The sequence below is a fragment of the Marmota monax genome, unplaced genomic scaffold, assembly GCF_021218885.2.
Source record: "Marmota monax isolate L192 unplaced genomic scaffold, Marmota_monax_Labrador192_F-V1.1 WCK01_AAM20220418_F8-fsc00020, whole genome shotgun sequence".
Lineage (NCBI taxonomy): Eukaryota > Metazoa > Chordata > Mammalia > Rodentia > Sciuridae > Marmota > Marmota monax.
The window spans coordinates 24,042,265-24,064,013 of NW_026692912.1; the positions used below are offsets into that span (position 1 = coordinate 24,042,265).

At 55.8% G+C, this 21,749-nt stretch overlaps 1 protein-coding gene across 2 annotated transcripts in view; it reads right to left on the reverse strand.

Moving 5' to 3' along the window:
- Positions 1 to 4,065: 4,065 nt before the first annotated feature.
- Ddx31 (DEAD-box helicase 31) overlaps positions 4,066 to 21,749 on the reverse strand; it is a 58,414-nt gene continuing 40,730 nt past the window's right edge. For both annotated transcript variants that reach the window (XM_046451297.1, XM_046451296.2), the window contains exons 19-20: positions 16,452 to 16,620; positions 4,066 to 4,738 (exon numbers count right to left, since the gene is read on the reverse strand). In XM_046451297.1, the coding sequence (XP_046307253.1) occupies positions 4,615 to 4,738; positions 16,452 to 16,620 (293 nt within the window). In that variant the 3' untranslated portion in view covers positions 4,066 to 4,614. The remainder of the gene's footprint in view (positions 4,739 to 16,451; positions 16,621 to 21,749) is intronic.

Here is a 21,749-nt window from a genome sequence, read left to right on the forward strand (position 1 = left end):
GGCGCCCGCCCGCCCCCGGCCGCGCTCCGTGGCCTCGGGCCACGCTCGGCGTCCGTCCCTTTCGCCCGCCTCTTCGGGCGCTCGCGCTTCGACGCCCCGGGGCGGGGGCTGCCTGGCTCTCCGCGGCGCCCCACCCAGTGTCCCCGAAGGGTCAAATGCCAAGTCCACTGAGGCCCGGACCCAACTGCGGCTCCCTACCCCCTCGGCGGCGTCCTCTCTCCGGCCGCCCCACTTCCACCCACCGAAGTACGTCCGCGCCACCGCCCGTCTCCAGCCCTCCCGCTCTGCCCGCTCCTCCAGGCGCCCCTTGCCCGCCCCCAGGAGCGGGCGGGGGTGACCCCCTGTCTCCCCCCTCCCTCTGCCCTTCCCTGCTCGCCGGGGACCGTCTCCCCGCGCCCCTGCGGGCTCGGCGGGGGAGCGGCGCGCGGAGGTCCACCCGCTCAGGCTGCGGCGCCCAGGCCGCGGCTCCGCTGTACATACCGTGTGCAAAGTGTATATGAAGTTATTTATTCGTGACCCATGAGCCCGTGACCGTGTCCGTGAATCAGTGAGTCTGTGGCCTGTGCCCTCCCCTCTGGGTGGGGCAGGGAGGCCGAGGGCTCGCCCGCCGCCCCGGCCCCGCCTCCGCCTCCAGCCCGGTCCCCGGGTCGGCCAGGCCTCTTGGGTTCTCTTTTTTAAATGTCGAAATAAACTTCTTACAAACGACCTGGCGCCTGTCCGCGCTCCCGTCCGTCGGCCCGCGCTGAGGCCCTCTCCCATTCCTTGGCAAGAACCGTTTGCCTCTCTGTCCCTCCCGTCCTCAAAAGGGAAGCGGTTTTCTCCCCCTTCTCTCCCATGGCGCTGTGGTCGTGTACCGGGGACCACGACCAGACTCGCGGGGCTTGGGCAGGGGTCTCCCCCAGCGACCTCAGTCTTCCCATCTCTATAATGAGGCAATCCGTTGCTCTCCGCCCCCCTTCCTCTCCATCTGTTCCCAGCCCGTCCTGGGGACCGGGAGGCGCGGGGCCGGCGGCGGCGGGGGTCAGCGCCCGGCCTCCCTCTCGGCTGCAGGTCGGGCTGCGGGCTGCGGTGCCCTGGCTGAGCCAACTCATCTGGCCGCGGCAAGGGCGCCGGCAGCTGGTGACCGGCCCGCCGGGCGTGGGGCTGACAGATGGACTCCGAAGCTGCTACCTCATCATCCCACCCTCCTCTGCCCGGCGACCCCGGCTCTGACGCTTGCGGGCGCCAAGGCGGCTCCCTGGCCTCTAGTGCCCGGTAAAACCCATCGGGCGGTATCCACGAAGCTGACATCTCATCGGTAAACCCCTTTCGCATCCTCCACTGCCCCCTTCACCCTGGGAGTAAGTTAGAATGAGACCCAGACGGGAGTCAAATCCCAGTGTCTAACCCAGGCCTGCCCCTTCCCACCACCCTGGCCTGTGGCTCCACGATCCCAGGGGAGGGAGGGGGCTGAGTCCTCAGCCAGACTACAGGCCTCTAGATCACGTTCAAAGGGCCAAGGTCACACCCTGAGACCTTCCTCTGAGGAAGGGGGCACAGGTGCTCCTCTCCAAGCAACAAAATGGCCAAGGCTGGGAAGCTTGGGTGCCTAGGGAGCCAAAAGCACCCTGCCCACCCCACCCTTTGTTGGTAGGATTGCTGGGGGAGGACTGAGATGGGGAGATGAGGGGCGTGTTCAGACTATAACCCCACAAACCAGGCCTGCTACAGTTTCCTCCCTGGCCCCAGCCCCCACACACCCTGGTCTTTCTTTCCTGGGATGGTGAGGGTATTATTCTAATTTTGCAAAATGCACAGCAGCTAATTAAGTCAAGGAGCCCCTCGGCTTTCAAGTTCTTTTGCATGTGAATGGGGGCTGGTAAATCCCCAGCTCTGGCTTTGGTGGGGGGTAAGGGGGGACTGTCCCCAACTCAGGGTTAATGAAGTGGGAAAGGAGTCTCTCATAGCCTCCTGCAAACAAAACCCCCCATGCAACAAACCCTGCCCAAATCCTACATGGATTGACTTAAACCCAGGGGATAAGTGCTTTAAATTAATCTCATTGAATAAGAATGAGACCAAACAAAACTCTTTAAAATCATATTAAAAATCTATCAAAGGACAACTTGCACCGGTGTGCTTTTCATTTTGTGGAAGTGGAGGAGGCAGACTGGAGCAACCACCCTTACATTTACACAGCCGCAGTGTAAATCACAGACACGTTCTCAACTATGTAATTGTCCTTGTACCTCAGAGGCGATTTCATATCTTACATTAATGAAGAACAAGGCTTCCCTACAAGTTTATAATTACAATATCTTAAATTGTCCTGCATATCCCATCTGTAATAATAACCTCACAACCTTAGCTGTAAGGTGGGCTTCTGCTTTCATCCATTTAGAAGGCCAAATTGGTTTCCCTGTTTCCAGCCCTGGGGGTGGGTAAGTCTTCATTTAAAGGTGGGGGAGGACCCCCAGCAGAGGGAACAACAGGGGGTCGTGAGAAGTTGCCTTTCCTGCCTTCCACCAGAGCCTCTCCCGGGACCCTGGAGCAACAGGGCAGGGCGACAGCTGGCAGTTTAGATGGCCACTGGCCCTCTGGCCAGAGAATCTAAACTGCCTACCCCTGTGGGCCCTGCCCTGGCTCCCCAGTGGAGGAACAGGTAAGAGGGGTGAGCGGTCCCGCCTGCCAGTGTGCTGAACTGAGACCTGCCTCCGGAGGCCCTGTCTAGGCCCCTTTCTCCCACAATCTCCCCTCCTTTCCCCTGGGTGAGGGGAATGAAAAAAATCAAAGGAGCCCACTGGGCTTTGTCCACTGTCCTCTGCCAGCCTTCAGTAGCCTGCTTGCATTGCACCCGCAGGCTTAGTTACTCACCAAGAGCTATGTGCCCTTCAGTGCATGGGAACGGGGCCTTCAGAAGGTGGGCTGCGACTAGCGCTGCAAACAGGGAGATGTTCTGGATTCCAAAAAGGCCTTCTTCTGCCAGCCCACAGGGAGAAAAGTTTTGAGGCCACAGCATTACAGTAAATGTCCAAATTCTCTGTGACTCTAACATGGCAACCAGGCTTAAGTCATAAATGGGTAAGTTTGGGAAATTAGAAAAAAGAGGCACAATTAAAAATACACACAAAATTAGAACTTGTGCAGTGGAATTAGCCTAAATCTTTGCCTAATTGATGCCTGAAATGTATAATCTGTCAGGAGCCATAATAAGAGATTTATCTTAGGGTTATTTAAATTTAGACAATATTAACCCTAAATCTGCTAAATCCATGTTTCTTTATTAAGAGGGTGGTAGTATGTTGATTTTATTTAGAAGCACACAACACAACATCTCTAGTGAGACACCCTCACCTGATAGTGAATTAGATGTTTGAATTAAAGTCACCACAGTTTGAGGAAGTTCTGACAGTGCTTCCGGAGGACTGAAGGACTCTGCAAGTCCCCCTGGACAGAAGGTGTGCTGGGGGCTCACACTGGTGGTCCGGACCACACGTGGCATCCTGTTCTCACAGCTGGGTCTCAGCCGTGAAAAGCTGGTTCCTCCTGTTCTTGTCCAAACCATGTGAAACACACCTACCGCTGCGACCAGCCAGGAGGTGGTGAGGGGCCCTTCTTGCCACCCTCTCCCAGTTCTCCTGGAGCTGCGGGGTCACTGAAGTGCTGCCTCACTCTGTCCTGGGAAAGCCACGGAGGGTCGGGCCACAGTGCAGAGCAAGCGCAAGGAACAGGCGGAGGCCTGAGTGGGGCCTGGCTCCCGGGCTGTCTCTTGTGAAGCCCTCTCATGTCCAGATCTTACATTTATTGGGAAATCAATACGCTCCAGGGGTCCTCTTTCAAACCTCCCAGAGACACAATAGTGGGGGTTAGCTAGGGTCTGGGTCACAAAACAAAGACCCCAAACCTTTCTTGAAGGCAAGATGGGATTTGATGGGAAGAAAAGCCCAGGCCTTTTGACTTGAAAGGCAAGTAATAACAAGGCAACAGAGAGCCGGCCAGCCTCCGAGTGAGTTTTCCCTGCGCAGGAAGGGAAGTCCACACACCAGGTGACGCTGTGGCGACAGAGGGCCTGCCATTGCAAGCATGTTTGTATTTTGACCCAGACTTTATGGTTCTTCATTTAAAAAAGCATTTGAACATAAAGAAAATAATTACTTGACAAATACTTTTTTGTACAAACTCAAGTCCAGTTTTTAACCAATTCACATCATTCATGCCAACACCAGCATGGGCAGGGCAGAGGTTAGGGTTAGGGCAGGGCAGAGGTCAAGCTGTGAAGCTTCTTTGGACAAGGACACGGGGTGGGCGAGGGGAGGGTGCCATCACTGCAGACCGCGCTGGTGCTGGGCGTCCGGCACTGAGGAGCACCTGTAAGACCTCTCTCTGCCGTCACCTGGCTAGCGGACCTACTGGCTGCCCCTCCCCACTCACTCTATCATGGTTCCTCTACCAAGGGGTCAGGGCTGGCCCTGACGTCTGAGTCCTGGGGTCTGGGTGTTCAGGGAGAGGTGCCTCCTCTGATGAGAACAGGCCTCAGAGCCACTCGGAGGCCTAGTCCCAGGGAGGAGAGGAAGGGCTGCTGTCCTCAGTTGTCTCCGGGTTTTCTGGCTCCAGGGTAGTTCTGTTTTCCCTTGGCTACAGGTTTCCTGATGGCTTCGCCTTCCGGCCTCCTCTCGAAGCCTCCAGGCCACTTGCATATTCAGAGCGCAGGACCTGGGCGAGATGGTGTGTGCTCTGGGTCTTCTTGCGAAGGCCGGGCCTGGAAGACAGGGACAGCAGAGGGAAAGAAACTTTAGTATGCTTTCCTCCTGTTTGGAAAGAGGCTGGCGCAGCTGGCCCTGAGACGGAAGCTGACATTTCTGTATTAATAGAAGTGCAATCCCTTCAATGTGCTTGTTTTGATATTCTATGCACCGGAAGATTAGATACGGCGCTGACAGATTTTCATAATGGTGCAAAATATCATGGCATTTTTAAAAGTGAGGCTTTGTTCTGTGTTGTTTTTATGAGAAAAAAAAAAAAAAACTCTATATCCTCAAACTCTGATGGCAAATGAGGCGTGTGATATAGCAGTCTGCCAAAGGATCAGAAAACCCACCAGAAGACTCAACAACACGAAGCCATGAGACCTGTCGGTGTTCTAGTGACCTTGACACAGTTCAAAGTACCCTCTGGGTGCTGGTGGGCCTTGGCACCAGGCTCTCTAGGACAGGAACTTGCCAGGCCCACCCGTCCTGCCAGGTCCAATAGGAAGGTGGATGTCAATCACGGATGTCCATTGCTGCCAGAAGATTCTTAAAATCGTTTCTAACCTTGAGAGGGTGGGTTCAGGGTGCAGCCTGCCAGCACCTGTGTGGAGCCTTCCCAGAGGGGTAAGTCCTAATCCACACTAACAGCTGAAAGCCATTTCAGATGCTGAACTGTGCTCAAGACAGCAGTCTCACAGCTGATCAGAGCAGAGGAGGAAATCCGTGGAAGTTCAACGACACACAGAAGAATGGTTATAAAACTGCAGAGCAGAGTGCTTCCCGCAGAGCAAGAGCAACGTGCCCCTGAGCCTGCGCCAGCAGCCAGGCCGAGCAGTGTCCTGACAGCGTGTCCATAGCCCTCACCAAGGGCAGCTGACACGTGCCACTGTTTTGTTTGCTCTAATAATCAGAAGATGAAATTGATTGAAATTGTGGTCAAAATAAATTAAACAGGATTCCCCTGAAACCCAAGAATTTGAAACAAGACCAACACTACACTATCAACCTGATGCAGGACGGGTGGCGTGGTGTGTGTGCTGGTGCCCACCCTGCAGGCAATGCTGAGGGGCCAGGAAGGGGGTTCAGGGCAAAGAGGAGACGGGCAGCAAGTACTCCCTGCTGTGCACGTCCCCTCCCACAGTCTCACTCCATGGCAAGGACGACTGTTACCCTCACTTCTCAGGTGAGGACAGGAAGACTCAAGGAGGGGAATCTGTGAAGACCAACAGTCAGCAGACCCAGAGGCTGACGTGGACACAGAGCCCACGTCCGCTCTTCCCAACAGGCTGGCCTTGCAGGCCCAAGAGCGGCAATGACCAGGCTCTGAGGTGGGGAGTCCTCGGTGGTTTCGAGGGGCTGCTGCAGTGAGGGAGAGGGGCAGGAGCCAGTGACGGCGGAATGGAGGAGAGCAGGACAGGGGACAAGGGGCCCGGGCTCTGCACCTCAGTTCCCTCGTCTGAAGAGCGGGGACACTGAGGACGGAGCTCGCAAGGTCTAAGAGGACTAAGCAGGCAAGTGCTGGCTTCTGACCGGCAGGCAGACCACGGCCAAGCAGGGCCGCGAGCACTGGGCGGGGCGCTTCTGAGCGCTCCCCACCTGCTTCATCTGTCTGCACCGGACGCCCTTCGTCCCTGCGGAGGTCCGGCTGCGAAGGCCCAGGCGTGGCTGGGAGTGCAGACAGGCCCTGCGGCGGAGCACACGCCCTGCTCCCAGCTGAAGCTGCCACCTCTTGTGCTTGTAGTTTATTTTTAGTCAGGTTACATGACAGACAGAGTGAAGGGGTTCTGACAGGAAGGAGCGCTCTTCCCTCCCTCTCGTTTGAAGCCAGGTACTCACAATGTGTATAATTTTAAATGTAACAACCTGAGTTTCAAAATATGCAAAATTTCAGTCCAAATATTCTCCCCAGCATGAGTTCTAGCACTTCAATGATCGCTGCTGCCACTGCTAAAGCACAGTAATAACCCAAATCTCACCGGGTGATTGATGCACTAATTGCCTACAGACACGGTGTGGGCTGGGGACACCTCTTCAGCCCAGGGCGGCAGGCAGTGTGCAGTGCTGTTGGCCTCTGTCTACCAGGCAGAGGCTACTCAGTGTGCAAGGCCCATTCCAGGCTGGGGACACTGCTCAGTGGCAAACCAGGTGCCCAGCACGCTCAGCCCCTGCCCCCCTCCAAAGGGAGAAGAGCGCCACTTGGGAGGCTGGCAGGAGAATCAAGAGTTTGGGGCCAGTCTGGGGAACTTGGTGAGACCTTGTCTCAAAATAATACATTAAAAAATGGCTGAAGTGTGGCTGTGTGTGGGCAGAGGGTGAGCTCTGGTGGGCACGTGGAGCCGCCATACAGGGATGCTAAAAGCAGGGAAGGCGTTGGCGTAGCAGGAGGGTGACACCAGGATCACGTCGTCAAGGCTGGGGTGGCTCGGGGTGAACTGGGCACTTAGTGTGCACAGGTCTCTCCTCTGATCCTTCCCGTACCTGGAAGGAAGCCTGGGGGCTGGTCTCATATGCCCTCACTCATGATGGTCACATCCTTCTCTGGTCAATGTCTTTGACTCAACAAGGTGCAGAACCAGACACCCCTCGGTGGGAGAACTTCAGGCCAGCCCTGCAGGACCTCTCTCCCTGGCCAGCCCTGGTCCTCTCTGTGCTAAGGCCCCACTGAAAAGCTGAAGTGCAGATGGGAGAGGAAGGCTCAGAGACAAGCATGGGGCAGGCGCACCCCTTCCTCTGCCAAGCTACAGTTCTCCCAGAGACCTACCAACCTCCTTGCCTTCGAGTACCCCCACCCCTCACAGGCGACAGATCAGTTTATTTAACCAAGACAACTCCTAGAAGACCTGCTACTGCCCCAGCCCAGGCTGGACCACACAGCACGACAGACTGAAGCCACCTGCGCTGACAGGGTGGTGAAGTCAAGGCCTCACCAGCAGATCTACACCCCGCCAGATGGGCCACTGAGAGACTGCAGGCCACCTCTCCACTATGGACACACTCACAGGGGCTTCCCAGGTAAGAGGCATGGCAGGGCGGGCTGTCCACAGGCTGTCTTAACAGGGAGAGCGGCTGTGCTGGGAACAGACCCAGGCCTGCCACGAGGCAAGGCCCCACCACTGAGCTACTTCCCCAGCCAGGTGTGCTCACCTGGAGACAGCTGGCTAGACTGCCCGCGGAACCGTCCTGCCTCAGCTCCAAGCAGCTGGGATCAGGCATGCCACCCCGCCTGGCTGCTGGTGGCACTTTTTTAATAGGTTAGGACTATAAATAAGTTTAGGGTCACACGTAGACAAGTCTTTGTTCTAGGATGCTTCCAAGTTTCTCTGACGGCTTGTGCCTCCCTGGATGGAGGAGGAGGGAGAGGCAGTGATGCCCACAGGTTTTGGTGGCTGTCGGAAGACAGAGTAACAGGCACCTCTGGAGAAAATGTGACAAGTAGTGCCCCTGGGGCAGAAAGAACTGGGAAAAGAACCAGCAAGTACAGAGTGATGGTCTCGCCTACTGAGAGGAGCATGGTGACCCTCTTCAGTCACAAGGGAAGGAACCGTGTTGGGGCCCAGGACCCACCTGGGCTGGCAGCACAAACCTGTAATTCCAGCTCTGCAGAAGGCTAAGGCAGGTTTGAGGCCAGGGGCGATACAGTAAGACCCAGCCTCAAAACCAAGAGGCTCTTCACTTTAGGGTTCTGTGCGGCAGAGCTGTACACTGGCTGGCGACTGTCTCAGGGCCCCAGAAAACGCCCTGTGGGGTGAGCCCTGCTGCCGCCAGCAGACACAACAGCCGCAGTCCTGTGGACACAGGCACAGATGGACAAAATGTGAACTCGGCGTCACACCAAAGATCAGTGGAGAACAGAAGAGGACGAGGGCGCAGCTCAGACCAGGGCAGGCCAACGCCAGGCCACAGCCTGCGGGTCGTCACTAACAGCCACTGACCTATTACTGGAAGGCCATGTGCCCCAGGGGAGAGCAAAGAGATGACAGTTAGAGGTGGCTGCATTCTTGCAGAAATGAGATTGTGAGAATTTTGAGTGTGGGCCACAGGTGGCAGGTGGCGGCACTGGGGATGGAGCAGAGGACCAGAATTCTGGTGGCCCTGGTTAGAATCCCAGTTCTGCCACCCACCTAGCTGACAACCTTGGAGAGCCAGCAGCAAGGTCACGAGGGCCTGGAAGCAGGCAAGGGCGAGCACAAAGGCGGGGAGCTGCAGCAAGTGCAGAGCTCCGTTGGCTCAGGTCCTCCGGGGAGGCGGCAGGAGCCCTCTGACTTCCAACCACTTGCACATCAAGTGTTTTGAAACTGGTATGATGAGATTCTGGAAATGCTGAATCTAAGCGGTGTGGGTCAGAATCCCAGCCCCACGCCCCAGACCTCAGCTCCTGGGCCTGTCCTGTTTGGCATTCTTATTGATGGCTTGGAAGATATTTTGAAGCACACTTGTAGCTTTTGCAGATGGATGGCGAATACCCCCAACACCCCAGAAGACCAAAAGGGCCCACGTGATGTGAAGTTTAGCCCTTAGAAGGTACGGTGTGTGCACAGGGGATCCAGATGGCAAGTTTCAACCTGGAAGCAGAAGGCCTGAGTTTTTAATCCCGGCTCCTGCCCCTGGACGCACTGCAGCCACAGCTCCGGTCACTGCCACCAGGGCCCCATGTCCTGCTGCTGGGTGGTTTCATGAGTCAGATTCTGCAAAGAGCTGGGGCAACCTGGGCTGCGTTGAGACAGGCCCGGGAGGGTGCTGGTGTGGCCCTGCACACTGGACTCATCCTCCAAGTCTGGGCAGGGTGCTTATTCCTCCAGGTGTTTGATCACTTACAAAACGATCAAGTGTTGCCTATTAATTTCAGCAACATCATGAAGAAGAGAGAAGGGGAGGAGGAAAGATGCCACCATTAGACAGCCGGCACACTGCCCTGGGGACGAGGGGCTCGACACACCTGCGTCTGCACACCGTGTGCACACCACTTAGGAGCCTCACAGAGACCAAAGAATGGACAGTGACAGTGGTCAGCCTATCTCATTTTGGGGAGTTCTAGCAGTGAGCAGGGCCACTGCAGAACGGGCACCCTGGAGTGGTAAGCCCCTGGGACATGGACACCTACTGTGTGCGCCAGCCTACTTCACAGTAGGCTGCTCTGAGTGCTGGGGTTAAGGTCAAAGGCAGGAACACACACCTTTTTACCCCTGCACCCACAGGGAGCTGGGGGACACTGAGGGCTGCCTCCTGAGCAGCTGCACAGCCCAGGCCCTGAAGTGGGTAGGGATGCTAAGCCTGTGGACTCTGGGCTTCTCACCAGTCACTGAGGGTCTTGTTGGCCACAGAGGCCACACACATGCCCTCAAGAGAGAGGCCACTGCTAAAGAACTTAAAGCACATAGGCCGACTGGCTTCCACAGCACACACCTCGAGTGCAGCCCTGGGAGAGCATCAGAGTGAGCAGGGAGCTCCACCTTCGAGTGATACTCACACAACAACTGCCACCCTTACCAGGGCCTGCGTCCCCCTTGATGACTGATAGGGGCCAGAACAGAAATGACAACCAAGAAAGGTCACGAGGGGGGAATGGCTGTGTCCTTGGAAGGACAGGAGTGCCAGCCCAGGGCCTGCCTCCGGCTGCAGGCACCCCCTGTGGAGGGGTGGAAACGCCATGGGCCCCAGCCATGGGCCCCAGCTCTCCCTTGCTTCTCGCAGGTGCACTGGGGGAGGAGTGGGTGCTGGCGGCCCCAGCAGGGAGTTATTATCTCCAGTATGCTCCTAGGGGAGGCTGGCTGGGCCCTGCTTTGCCACCTGCCCTGACTGCAGGGCCGAGCGCACAGCGCGTGGCTCCTGCTGCCTGCAGGTGACCCAGGTGTGGAGGAGGCCAGGGTCACTGTGAGCCCTCTCTAATTGCCTCATTAGCCAGGTGGGGAGGAGGCCGTGCTTGTTCCCGAGGAGGCAGCAGCCGGTAATCGCACCGTGTCAGATAAAAATGAAATAGTGGCAGAAGTAAAAACTAACGTAAAAAGCTGCCCTGCAGAGCCGTAATTAAACCAGAACCCAGAGAGGACTCCCAGTGGTGTGCCGAGGGGAAAGCACCACCCGCTGGGCCCTGTGAGAGCTCCACACCAGCAGTGGACGCGTCAATAGACGCATGGGCACTGTTCTCCCCTAGGGCCCCAGAGACCTCCAAACCTGTGTCTCAATCACCACCCGCCCTCCTGACCGAGGACACCTACTCCAAACCTGTGTCTCAATCACCACCCGCCCTCCTGACCGAGGACACCTAGAGTGCTCTTCTCCACCATCCGCAGCTCGCCTAGGTGCAGGGAGGACCCTCCCTGACCGGCGCTCGGTTTTCTTGCAGTCCTGGGGATTGCAGGGGGGGTGCTCCACCCCTGGGCTGCAGTCCCCTGCTTCAGCCTGCGAGCTGGGTTACAGTATGCGCCTCGCACTCTTCTTTAAAGGGTAGTTACCTTCAGCCGGCATCTCTCTGCTGTGCCAGTATATACTGGGTGCCCCATCACCTGCTCTGAGGACCATACTTTCCAAGTCCTGGGCTGCCCTAGGTCAAGTTCACGATCACCTCCATGTTCCTGATGGTGGACTGACTTCATTGAGCCGTGGCCTCAGGGCTGGGCCTGGGCGGTGCATTTGGTAGCACTCTCGAAGGCTGTGGCAGGCAGTGCAGAGCCGGCTCTGCATCCACAGTCCCCCAGTCCCCCCCCACCCCAGGGCTCTGCTGCTGGCCCTGGCTGGTCCTCTCTGATCTCAGCTGAGGTGAGCGCTGCCTGTCTCCCTCACAGGGGGGGGGGGAGCAGGGCGACGGAAGCGAAGGCCAGGTCTGGCCACTGAGTGCAGGAGACCTGGCCCCACACTTGCTCTCTCAGGACGGACTTGATGCCAAATGGCACAAGGGGTAAAGACAACGTCCCCACCAGGCAGGGTCTGCTGTTCTCAGGTGACTGGTTGATAATGAGGGCTCACCTTTCACATCGGAACACTTCCTTCCCCTTCTTTCACTTTAAGCACTTCCTCTCAGAATCACAGAGAGCTTTCAGTTTCTACTCAGCCCCTTGAAAACATGCTCTGAGCACCTACTGTGTGCACCAGGTAGGTGCTGGGGCCACAAGGAGCAGAGGGCAGGTGAGGCTCTGAGGGGAGGGACGACTCTAACCACACCCTTCCCAAGCACCCACTGTGACAGAGTGGCAGGGCATGAGGTGTCTGCCCACTCAGGCAGGTCAGGAGACTCAGGACAGTGAGGGACAGCAGGTCAGTGAGGCCAGGCGGGCTGAGGGGTGTGGTGGTCACGCTGCCTGTTTGGCAGCGACCACATGGGACCTGGAAGGAGACTGTCCAGAGCTGGGATGGCGCCCAGGGGTTGGGAGTTGCTGCGGTGGAGACAGGGCCGGGGTCAAGGTGGCTGGAGGGAGGCCGCAGGGGTGCGGGGAGCACCTTGCACCTCCCAGGGCAACGCTGCCCAGGCCGAGCACACGTCTGGCCTGTCTTCCACCGGATGTAACTGGCTCCATGCAATCAAGAAATTGTCCCTGTGGGCAGGATTCCAGGTTTGCATCAGCCAATGAGTGATATTAGGGCGGCTGTAAGTGCCACACAAAAACTGGCAGGTGAACTGCTCCTAATAACAAGAGCATTGCCTCCCAGGGAGAGGCAGCTGCAGCCCAAGACCAGCGTCCAGGGACCCCACTCTGTGCTCTCAAGGTTGTCCCTGAAAAGACAAGCTCAAGGGTGCTCAGGATGCTGGAGGAAGGAGAAAGGGCAGCAGTCACAGGGCTGGGGCCATGACCGTCAGGCGCCAGATCCTGTGTGGGATTCAGTACATTCACCCTAAGGCCCAAGTGCCTCTCAAAGGACGTATCTAAGTCACAGAGAGGCCAACTAACCTGCCCAAAGGAACACAGCATATAAGTGGTTCAGACAGGATTCAATCTCGACGTCTGTGGGAACCAACTCAGACGTAATCACCGTGTGATGCCCCGAGAGTTGGATTTAAGAAGCAAGAGAGTGGTGAGGCAGGGAGCTAACGGGGAATGGACGTCCCCAACCATTTACAGCGACTGAGCAGGTGAGGGTGAAAGTCAGAGAACAACAGAGGCTTCGAAGACCAAGAACACCAAGCTCAGGACTACACAGCTCCAAGCTGAGCCTCAGTGAGCAGCACTTGAGACACCCCAGTGTGATCCTTCTGCAAAGAGGTGGGACCTGGCGGGCAGGGTCTCTGTAAGGATGTGTGCTCACTCTAGCAAGTAAAGCGGCTTCTGCACTCTGGAACACAGAGGTTGAGGAAGCGCCCTGCAGTGCAGGGGAGCAGCCGCTGGGGGTGCAGGTCCTGTGGGGACTGGGTGCAGCACACCTAGAGGTACCCAGGGAGGGCCCCTGATTCCGGATCCACCCTACTTGGAACCACCAGGTAACGCTGGGCCAGCAGGTCGGGGGAAGTTCACATAAATAAAGTAAGACGTTTCTTTTAGGAACAATTAACAACTGAGATGGTTGTCTTCCTATCATTAAGAAGGGAGTTGAGGTGGGGAACAAGCTGACAAGCTTCTGACAACTATGCTGTCACTGGGACAGCATCAGGGAGGCAGAGGGAAGCCCAGGTGGCACTGGTCCGGGGCACTGCAAGCTGAATGCCTGTCTGGGGAGAGAGCGGCGCTGGGGGTGGCCGTGACTCCCAGGAGACCTGCAGTGATGCTGAGGTCCTCAGGTGCGTGGGTGTCTATATGCTGGAACTTTCTCCAGAGGGCGTGGCCAGATGAGGGAACCAGGGCCCTGTGTATGCCTGCTCCCGGCCTCTGGGCACGTTGTGCTCACTGGCCAGCAGACACTGTGGCCCTCACCAGCACACAGTGCTAGGTGTCATGGCTCCTGCAAGGAGGGCAGCTTGGGTGGAACGTGTCCTCTTGTTCCCCAGGAGCTGTGGCCTACTCGGTTTCAAGACAGGCACTGCTCCACAGAAGGAAGGCGCTGTTCTGTGCCGGATGTTGCTAAGGGGCCTCTGAATATCTCACCAAAGCACCACTCTGTGTGTGTGCGGCGTAGGTGTCTGGGGAGGGGCCGTGTGGACAGGTGTGTGTGTCGGTGTCAGAAGAGGCTCTGTGGCTACGACTGTATTCCCTAGGTGCAGGGAAGATACTGCTCCCTTTCAGAACTGAGGCCTGGAAGGTGACAGACATCTAGTTATTAAGAGCTCATTTAGAGACATTATTTATTTTCTTGTTCTAAAATGCAGTGGAGTGAAGGGATAAAGGTAAGTGGAACGCCAAGTCCCTTTCATGTTGAGTGGAAACGCCTGATGGTCAACAGTCCTCGGCCCTACCCTCAATTCACACTTCAGCAGCTTGAACTCCCTGCCTGGGGTGGCAGGGAGAGGGCTCTGGCTCAGTGCGGTGGACTTGGAAGCCGCACTCTGGAGAGTGGATGAGTGTGGACGATTCAGTGCTGCTCATCATCCCCTCACAGAACACGGGAGCCTTCTCTTTCCTGACAGATGGATTCAGAAGAGGCTCAGCATGGCAACTGTGGCCAAGCCCCATTCTCTGCGCCTTGTGAGGTGTAAAGGACTTTTCTTTCCAGTCCTTGAAAAGGAGCAATCTGCAGCTGCCCGAGCCCGACTGAGGTGTGACAATCTGCCAGGTCTCTGCCGCTCACAGTGGCCACAGTTACATGGTGCGTGTGCAGGGGCTGCAGACATTCCTCCCCAGGAGCAACAAGGCTCCCCAGTACAGAAGGTGCCCGCTGCATCCTCAGGAAAGGCAGGGTCGGGGAGTGGGGAGGGAAGGGCCTGGCGAAGAAGGGCACAACGGAAGAGGTGGCTAAGCAGAGTGGTGACACGGCAAGAACAGAGAGCGGCACTGTCACGGCCGAGTAATCCTGTGACACACTGCTGTCACTCACCACCCAGCTCCCTGCCGCGCCAGCCAGACATCAAAGGCCGACCCACACCATCTTACATGCTCCTTATCAGCTAATCAGCCCATTCTTTCCTGAATAAAGCCCTGTTAAATCCCCCGCTCACAGGGGTATCACGGTCTTGGTGCCCATCTGTTAGCCAGGGTCAGCTCAGGCAGGAGGCGGCAGTTGCTCCCTCCCTAGCGGCTCCTCAAGGTAGGACAATGCTGCCTCAATCCCCTGCCCAACTGCCTCCTGCTTTGTGTCCTGGGGCCGGGGCCGGACAGGATGGCCGCTCTGGGCAGAGGGGCGACTGTCTGGGCCAACACTTACTCATGAAGTTTCCATCCTAAAGGCAGATCATCTGAGAACAGTTAAGATGTGGGGACTGTTTGTGTTCTCCAAAAGCAAAATATACCGAGGCACTGTTTCTAACAGTGGTCACTGGGCAGGTCCACTCCCGCCTCCTCAAAGAGCCAGCGTTGTACAGACAGTGGCAGGACATTCAGGCTAAACGTTCACGCTAGGAGGCCCGTCAGACGTGGACTGGGGAGCCCGTGGTTTCGCTGCAGTATGTGCTGGTACCAGTGACACTTAAACCAAAGACAGGGACCCAAGTCTGGGGCGCTGGACTCCTAGCCCAGCCACAAGGCCTGGCGGTGGAGCGAGGAGGGGGCGACAGCACACAGCACGTGCAGGACTCCACACACCTGCCTCTCAGCACAAGCAGGGCCTGGTCCTACCTGAGAGGTCACGTGAGGAAGAACCCTCAAGTTCCGAGCCTAGAGAGGCCTTGCCCGCGGGTCATCCAGCCGGGCACCTCGTTCCTCTGCCTTCTAGCTGTCTGACTGTCCACTTGGTTTGAAAGGTGTACTCACTTGTGTCACCTGATCTCAAAACCACCCCTGGAGTAACTAACACGGGCTTTCTTCTCCCTTTTGCAGGTGAGGAGACAGAGGCTCTGAGACACTGAGCAATGCACATCAGAGGGCAACTGAGGTCCATGTCCCCCGACTCTCAAGCTGTCATTCCACACGGGTTCAGGCAGCAGCAGGAGAGGCCTGTGCCCACTCCTTCCCTGTGTGCCCTCAAGTCACAGGGCTGAGAACAGTGTGCTGCCTGTGCCCGGCTCCTTGCAGAGTACTTGTGGGGTCTCCACAGCTCCAGCTACGGCAAGGGCTGGGCCTGGTGCTCAAAGAACACCTCATCCTTGAGGAGAAGACGACTTTCTAATGAAGTCTGATGGGTGGTCGTCCTGGTACTGTGTGGCCAGACGCAGCCCACAGGGGCAGCACCCATTTCTGGGCCTTCTCTTACCAGCTCTTGCTGTTCGGGACGCTCTCTTTTGGGGGAAAGAGGATGAGTTCACTGCTCTAAGCCCTCAGCACCAAGGTGTCTCAGCCCCGCGTGGGGCCCAGCCCAGCGTCAGCCCCTGGGGCCAGTGTGCTGCACACCTGGGTGTCCTTGGCTCCTGGAGCCCAAGGCTTGGCACTCATCCTTCCCATCTCAGGAGGACAGGCCTGTTATCAGGGATAATCACAGAGTACTCCAGGAATCCACTGCCCGGCCCCGAGGCTCACCTCCACGAGGACAACCTGTGAGGGCTCTGTGCTCCACAGCCCCCACTGTGCGGGCCTCACAGAGACGCCAGGGAACTTCTGGAGGACTGGGTGTTTTTCCTCTTATTTCGGGTGCTTATTACATAGAAATAGGCGATCCTAGTGATAATTCACCACAAAAAACAAATACGAAGGCATGCTGGGCCACCAGCCCACTGCAGCACCTCACAACTCCTTGGTGCTGCTCGGATCCACCGGGCTCAGCTCGCCCTACCTTTTCAGGTTTGCCCTCCTCTTCTTCGCAGTGGAGACACTGAGATTCCTGGGTGCATCTCTGAGCCCAAAGCTCTTGGCCACGTGCCCAAGGTGGAGGGATCGTACGTGGAAGATGTGCTTCAGCTCCCTGGGATACGCAGCATAGGCGCGGATGAAGGACTGCAGGGCTAGGAGGGATGAGAGAGGCTGTCAGGACTGGGTCCTGAGGTCCCACAGCCCCCAGACTGCTGCGTACCCCAGGTCTTTATCTCCCCAGGCAACGGAACCCAACCAGGACGGTTATAACACAGTTGGCCTAAACCTATACTTCTGCGTATATTTAAAATTCCTAAACAATCATAGTCACAATTACTTGATAAAACCAACACAATCTCTGATTTTACTTCAGAGTTTGTAATAATCCAAGGGCAGAGGACCCTGTTTCTTTTCTGGGTTGTGGTCTCGGGACCCAGTGCACACCTGGTGCTCAGCAGGCACTTGACAAATGTTGTATGAATGAATGAGGTGAGAATGGGTGAAGAAATGAAGAGCTGATCACACAGGACATCACCTTCTTATAAAAATGAGGGAATTGTTAGACAGCTACATTAGGAAAATTTTTTTCCTGATTGAATTTGCTGTATTGGTTAATGCGTGCATTTCAAAATTCAGGAAGTTAAAAAGGCTTTATCATTCACTATGAATATGACAGTGCTTCTTGGCACCCTGTCCACACTTATCACCACCCAGCCCCCGGTATGTTCATGAGATTTTAGGACCAAGTTCTTCCAACAGTGTCCAGGACTGACCAACACAGCATGTCTAACTCACTCAAAGAATGTGTAAAACAGAAAATGAAAAAAGAAATGAGAAAAATTTTAAAGGAAAATTATTAAATATCTAAAACAGTCCAGGAAATAGTCTGCCCCAAGGATGGCCAGAGGTAGGAGAGCCCATCCAGCATTGTGTAGGGAGAGCTACAGTCCCACTTGAAGTGAGGAACAGGGGTGCTTCCTCTGGACCCCAGCTCCAGCCAGCAAAGAGCCAGACCTGGCTCCCAGGGGCTGCAGCACCAGCTGCCTCTCAACACTCCTTTGGGAAAGGCTTTCCTGTGTGCAGCTCCCGACTGTCTCCCAGTGACGCTGGAAACTGCTGCCTGCCCCTGCTCAGGCCTGCAGGGTAGAGGGGCACGTTCCGAAGCGTGTTCTGCGTGCCACCACTGCCTGCTATCCTTCCAGACCCTGCTCCCCCGAGGCAAGCTGGAGCCCAGCACTGCGCGGATGAGGAGGCAGCACCTGCCAGCCCCCCTCACCTTGCCTGCTGAGCCACTGGACTGGCAAGTTTGCCCACAGCTTAGGTGCAATATCCCAGCAGCACCTGGAGATCGGCGTTTATGAACAGTAATAAAAAGTGTCATTTTAACAGATCAGCTCCGGGAAGGATCCTGGGAATCCATCAAAGCTCTATTTACTGAGCAAAGTGAACTCCTTTTCCCAATCGATAAGAAATAATAACCACGGCAACTCCTCGGAACCCCTCTTAAATCCGTGCTCACTCCCTTTTTAATAACCAGGGACTAGCTTTTTCAAAGAGAATCTTTAACACTTCAAATGGACTGCACTGCCTGGAGGGTTCTGACATGGGGCTCCCAGCCACAGAGCCACACAGCCCTGTCCTCGGAGAGGAATGCTGCCCTACCCTGGCGAAGGCCAAGAGGTGAGCGGCTCTACCCTCCCTCCTTCCCCCAACCCCAATCCTTACTCTGGTCTACAACTCCAGACATAGACAAGAAAAACAAGAGCCTGCACTTTAAAAAACAGGGTCACCCGGGTGCTGGTCCAAGGCCTCCTCACTTCCCACCACACCCCTGCACAAGCAGACAAGCCCTAGGCCCCCACCTTGCTCACCTGGTCCTCCTCGTATCACCCTAACGCCCAGCACAGGTGTCTGTCCCAGGAGACGCAGTTGCCCAGTGCAAAGCCTCACAGGGATAAGGAGACTGCCAAGCATGGTGGGAGAGCTTCCTCCCAGACAGGGGGCCAGGCAGCATCTCTTGCTGCACACCCTCACCGACTCCTCGTCCTCCAGGGCCGCATCTCACCGGGGACAGCAACAGTGGGCAGTCCTTGTGGACTTGCGTGGACTCCTGTGCCAGGATAATTCAGAGAGGCAGGGGTTTCTGATGCAGCCAGGTAGAAGCGGCTCATGCTGGCAGCGTCCAGAATGCGCAGAAGCAACAGAGCTGTGGCACCAACACAGCAGAAAGTGGTGAATTGGAAAGGAGATGTTTATTTGGGTGGACACATGAAGCTGCAGGCAATGAGAGTGGAGTCCACAGCTGCTGCAGATTCTGATTTCCAGACAACTACCTAAGGTGCACAAATTAGGGGGAATAGACTTAAAATAACCCACATGGACATCTGTCCTTCTTCAATCCTGACATCTGGATCAGGAATAGGGATATCTCACAGATGATTCCTAAGATGAAGAAGGCAGACAGGGACAGCATCACAACCACAGGTCAACCCCAGCTCCTCAGGACACCCTTTGGTAGGAGGTGGGTGGGGACAGGCATGTGCACCTTCCCACCTTCCCACCTGAGGTCGACAGCGACCATTCCCAGAGGATGCAGGAAGGAGGCACTCTGCTCTGACCCTCCCGGAGACACAGGGTTTGGGAAAGGGCCAGTTTGCCCTGATCCCAGGGACCTGCCATCCCTGGCATGGGTGTTCTGGGCTGAGAAGTGTCCCCTCTAAGAATAGGCAAAATGCCACACGGGGGTCCTGCTGTCCAGGGTGGCCTAAGATGGAAAGGAGTAAGCCGTAGGAGCAGTGGTCATGGGCCACCAAAGGACCCATTTTTGCTTGGGAGCCTGCAGTTCAAATGCATGCTACCACTCTTTATGGGACCTGGATCCCTAAACTAAGATTAAGGAATGAGAAAAAAACAAGGTAACTGCTCCTAGAAGCTGGGAGCAGTAAAAGCTGGCCACACCTGGGCTGGTGGCCTCCACATCCCAGCAAGGTGGGAGGCTAAAGCAGGAGGACTATCACGTTCAAAGCCAGCTCAGCAACTTAGTGAAACCCTGTCTCAAAATGAAAAATAAAGAGGGCTGGGGATGTGGCTCAGTGGTTAAGCGCCCCTGGGTTAAAACCCCCAAACCCCACCTCCCCAAAAAAGCTGGTCACTAACAGTGACTGGGCTGGAAAACACAGGAGACAAGCGCACTGGGCCCCATTTCTAATAGTGTCCTGTCATAAAGGCAAAGCAAGCACCATCACTCATACAAGACCACTCGGAAATGGCACAGCAGGGAGGCACGGCACCACCCACAGGCACAGAGGCCGACCTGCACTGTGTTCAGTTCCTGAGAGGCGGCAGATGCATGTGCATTTCCGGGCCCAAGGTCCCAAGCCAAAGAAGCAGGGAGAGAACAGAGAAAAGCCAGAGGCTGGAACGGGTGAGCAGACCAAGCTGATGATAAATGAGGGAAATGACGTATCCACTTCCCTCAGCACATAATGTTGGGGAGCAGCCCTGCTCACACATCCTTACAACAGGAGAAAAGTAACTCTGCTTGTTTCTTTCTTTCTTTTTCTTTTTCTGGAGCCAGGGATTGAACCCAGGCGCGCTTAACCACTGAGCCATGTCCCCAGCCCTTTTTATTCTTTGTTTTTAGACAGAGTATTACTAAGTTGCTGAGGCTAGCTTTGAACTTGTGATCCTCCTGCCTCAACCTCCCAAGGCGCTGAGGTCACAGCTGTGGCACAACATCTGCTGCTTGTTTCCTGAACATTCTACAGGGTGACACACCATGACCTGCTGGGAGGACCCAGGTGGCTCCATCAACCGCAGTCTTGCCGAAGTCCTCAGAAAGCACAACACCAAAATCCAAAGATGGTGCGTGGGCCTGCTCTCCTCTCCATTGAGACTGCTGTGGCCCTGGACTTGGGCTGGCTGGCAGCCCAGATTTGATCAGAGGTGGCAACTCTGTAAAGTCACACTGTGACAGATATTTCATTCCTCTTTGAAATATTCCAGAACTCAGAGGTGACTAGGAAGACCCCTAGGAATCGCTGAGTTCACTTTTGGAGATGCTAAGACAGAAAAGACTATCCCAGAAAAGACTAGAAGGCTACGTCCTACCCGTAATGACAATTACAGGGACTTCATCTTTCCCCTTGTGCATTCTTTCATGATGTGCTAAGGTAGATGACAGTTACTTGAAATAACTGATAACCTGCTGTGGGATTTTGGGTCAGTGCTGGGGATGGAACCCAGGGCCTCATGCATGGGAGGCAAGTGCTCTGCCTCTGGCACTTGTTTTATTCACCTGATCCCTGATGGCCACACTAGTCCATGCCCAGTCTCCTGATGGCTGCCCCTGCCCCCAAGGGCCCTGTCTCCCCAGAAGCCAGCTCATCTTTCAGGACATGAGCCTGATCGTACTGTGTCCCTGCTGATAGCCGTCTGATGCGTCTGTTCCACTGAGAGTCAAACCCCAAACCTCAGAGCCACCTCCAGGCCCTCTGTGACTCCACCTCCCCACCCTCCCTCCTTGAGCTCAGCTGCCGGGTGGTCCCATGCCTGGAGCACCCTTCCTTGGGACACGGAGCTCATCCTGCTCTTGCTCATCTTGCTCTTGGGTTCCCCTCCACAATGGGGCGTAATCTGAGCCTCCTGTTTAAGAGGCAGGCTGTCTTGCGGCCCCTTCATCCCCTGCCCTGCTCTACTTCCCCACAGCCCTCACCGTGCTGCCACCAACTTACTACCTTCATGCTCGCTGCTGCTTCTGTGCCCACTAACGCTCTGGCTTCACGGGGGTGAGGATGTCTGTCCTGGTCCCTCATGTCTCTGAAGCACCCCGAATGGTGTCCGATTCAATAATTATTGTTGAATAAATGATTTAAAAAGACACTTCTATTTTTAAAAAATATTTATTTTTTAGTTGTAGTTGGACACAACACCTTTATGTTATTTATTTTTATGGGGTGCTGAGGAGCGAACCCAGGGCCCTGCAGGTGCTAGGCGAGCGCTCTCACACTGAGCCACAACCCCAGCCTCAGCTACTTCTATTTAAAAAAGAAAGAAAGGGTGCCACAGAGTTTTTATAGTGGTTAGCCTGTTGGGCATTTTTTCTCAAAATCGTGGGTAACTAACAGAAAGAACTCTGCTTCTTCTACTCGAAGGAAGGCGTGTCAGCACAGCGACCATTGCCAGCCAAGACATTCCTCCACCCTGCCCAGCCCACCCAGCACTGGCTACCCGGGTGAACTGCTCCTACAGAGGGTCTGGCCACTGCCAGCACGCCACCTTC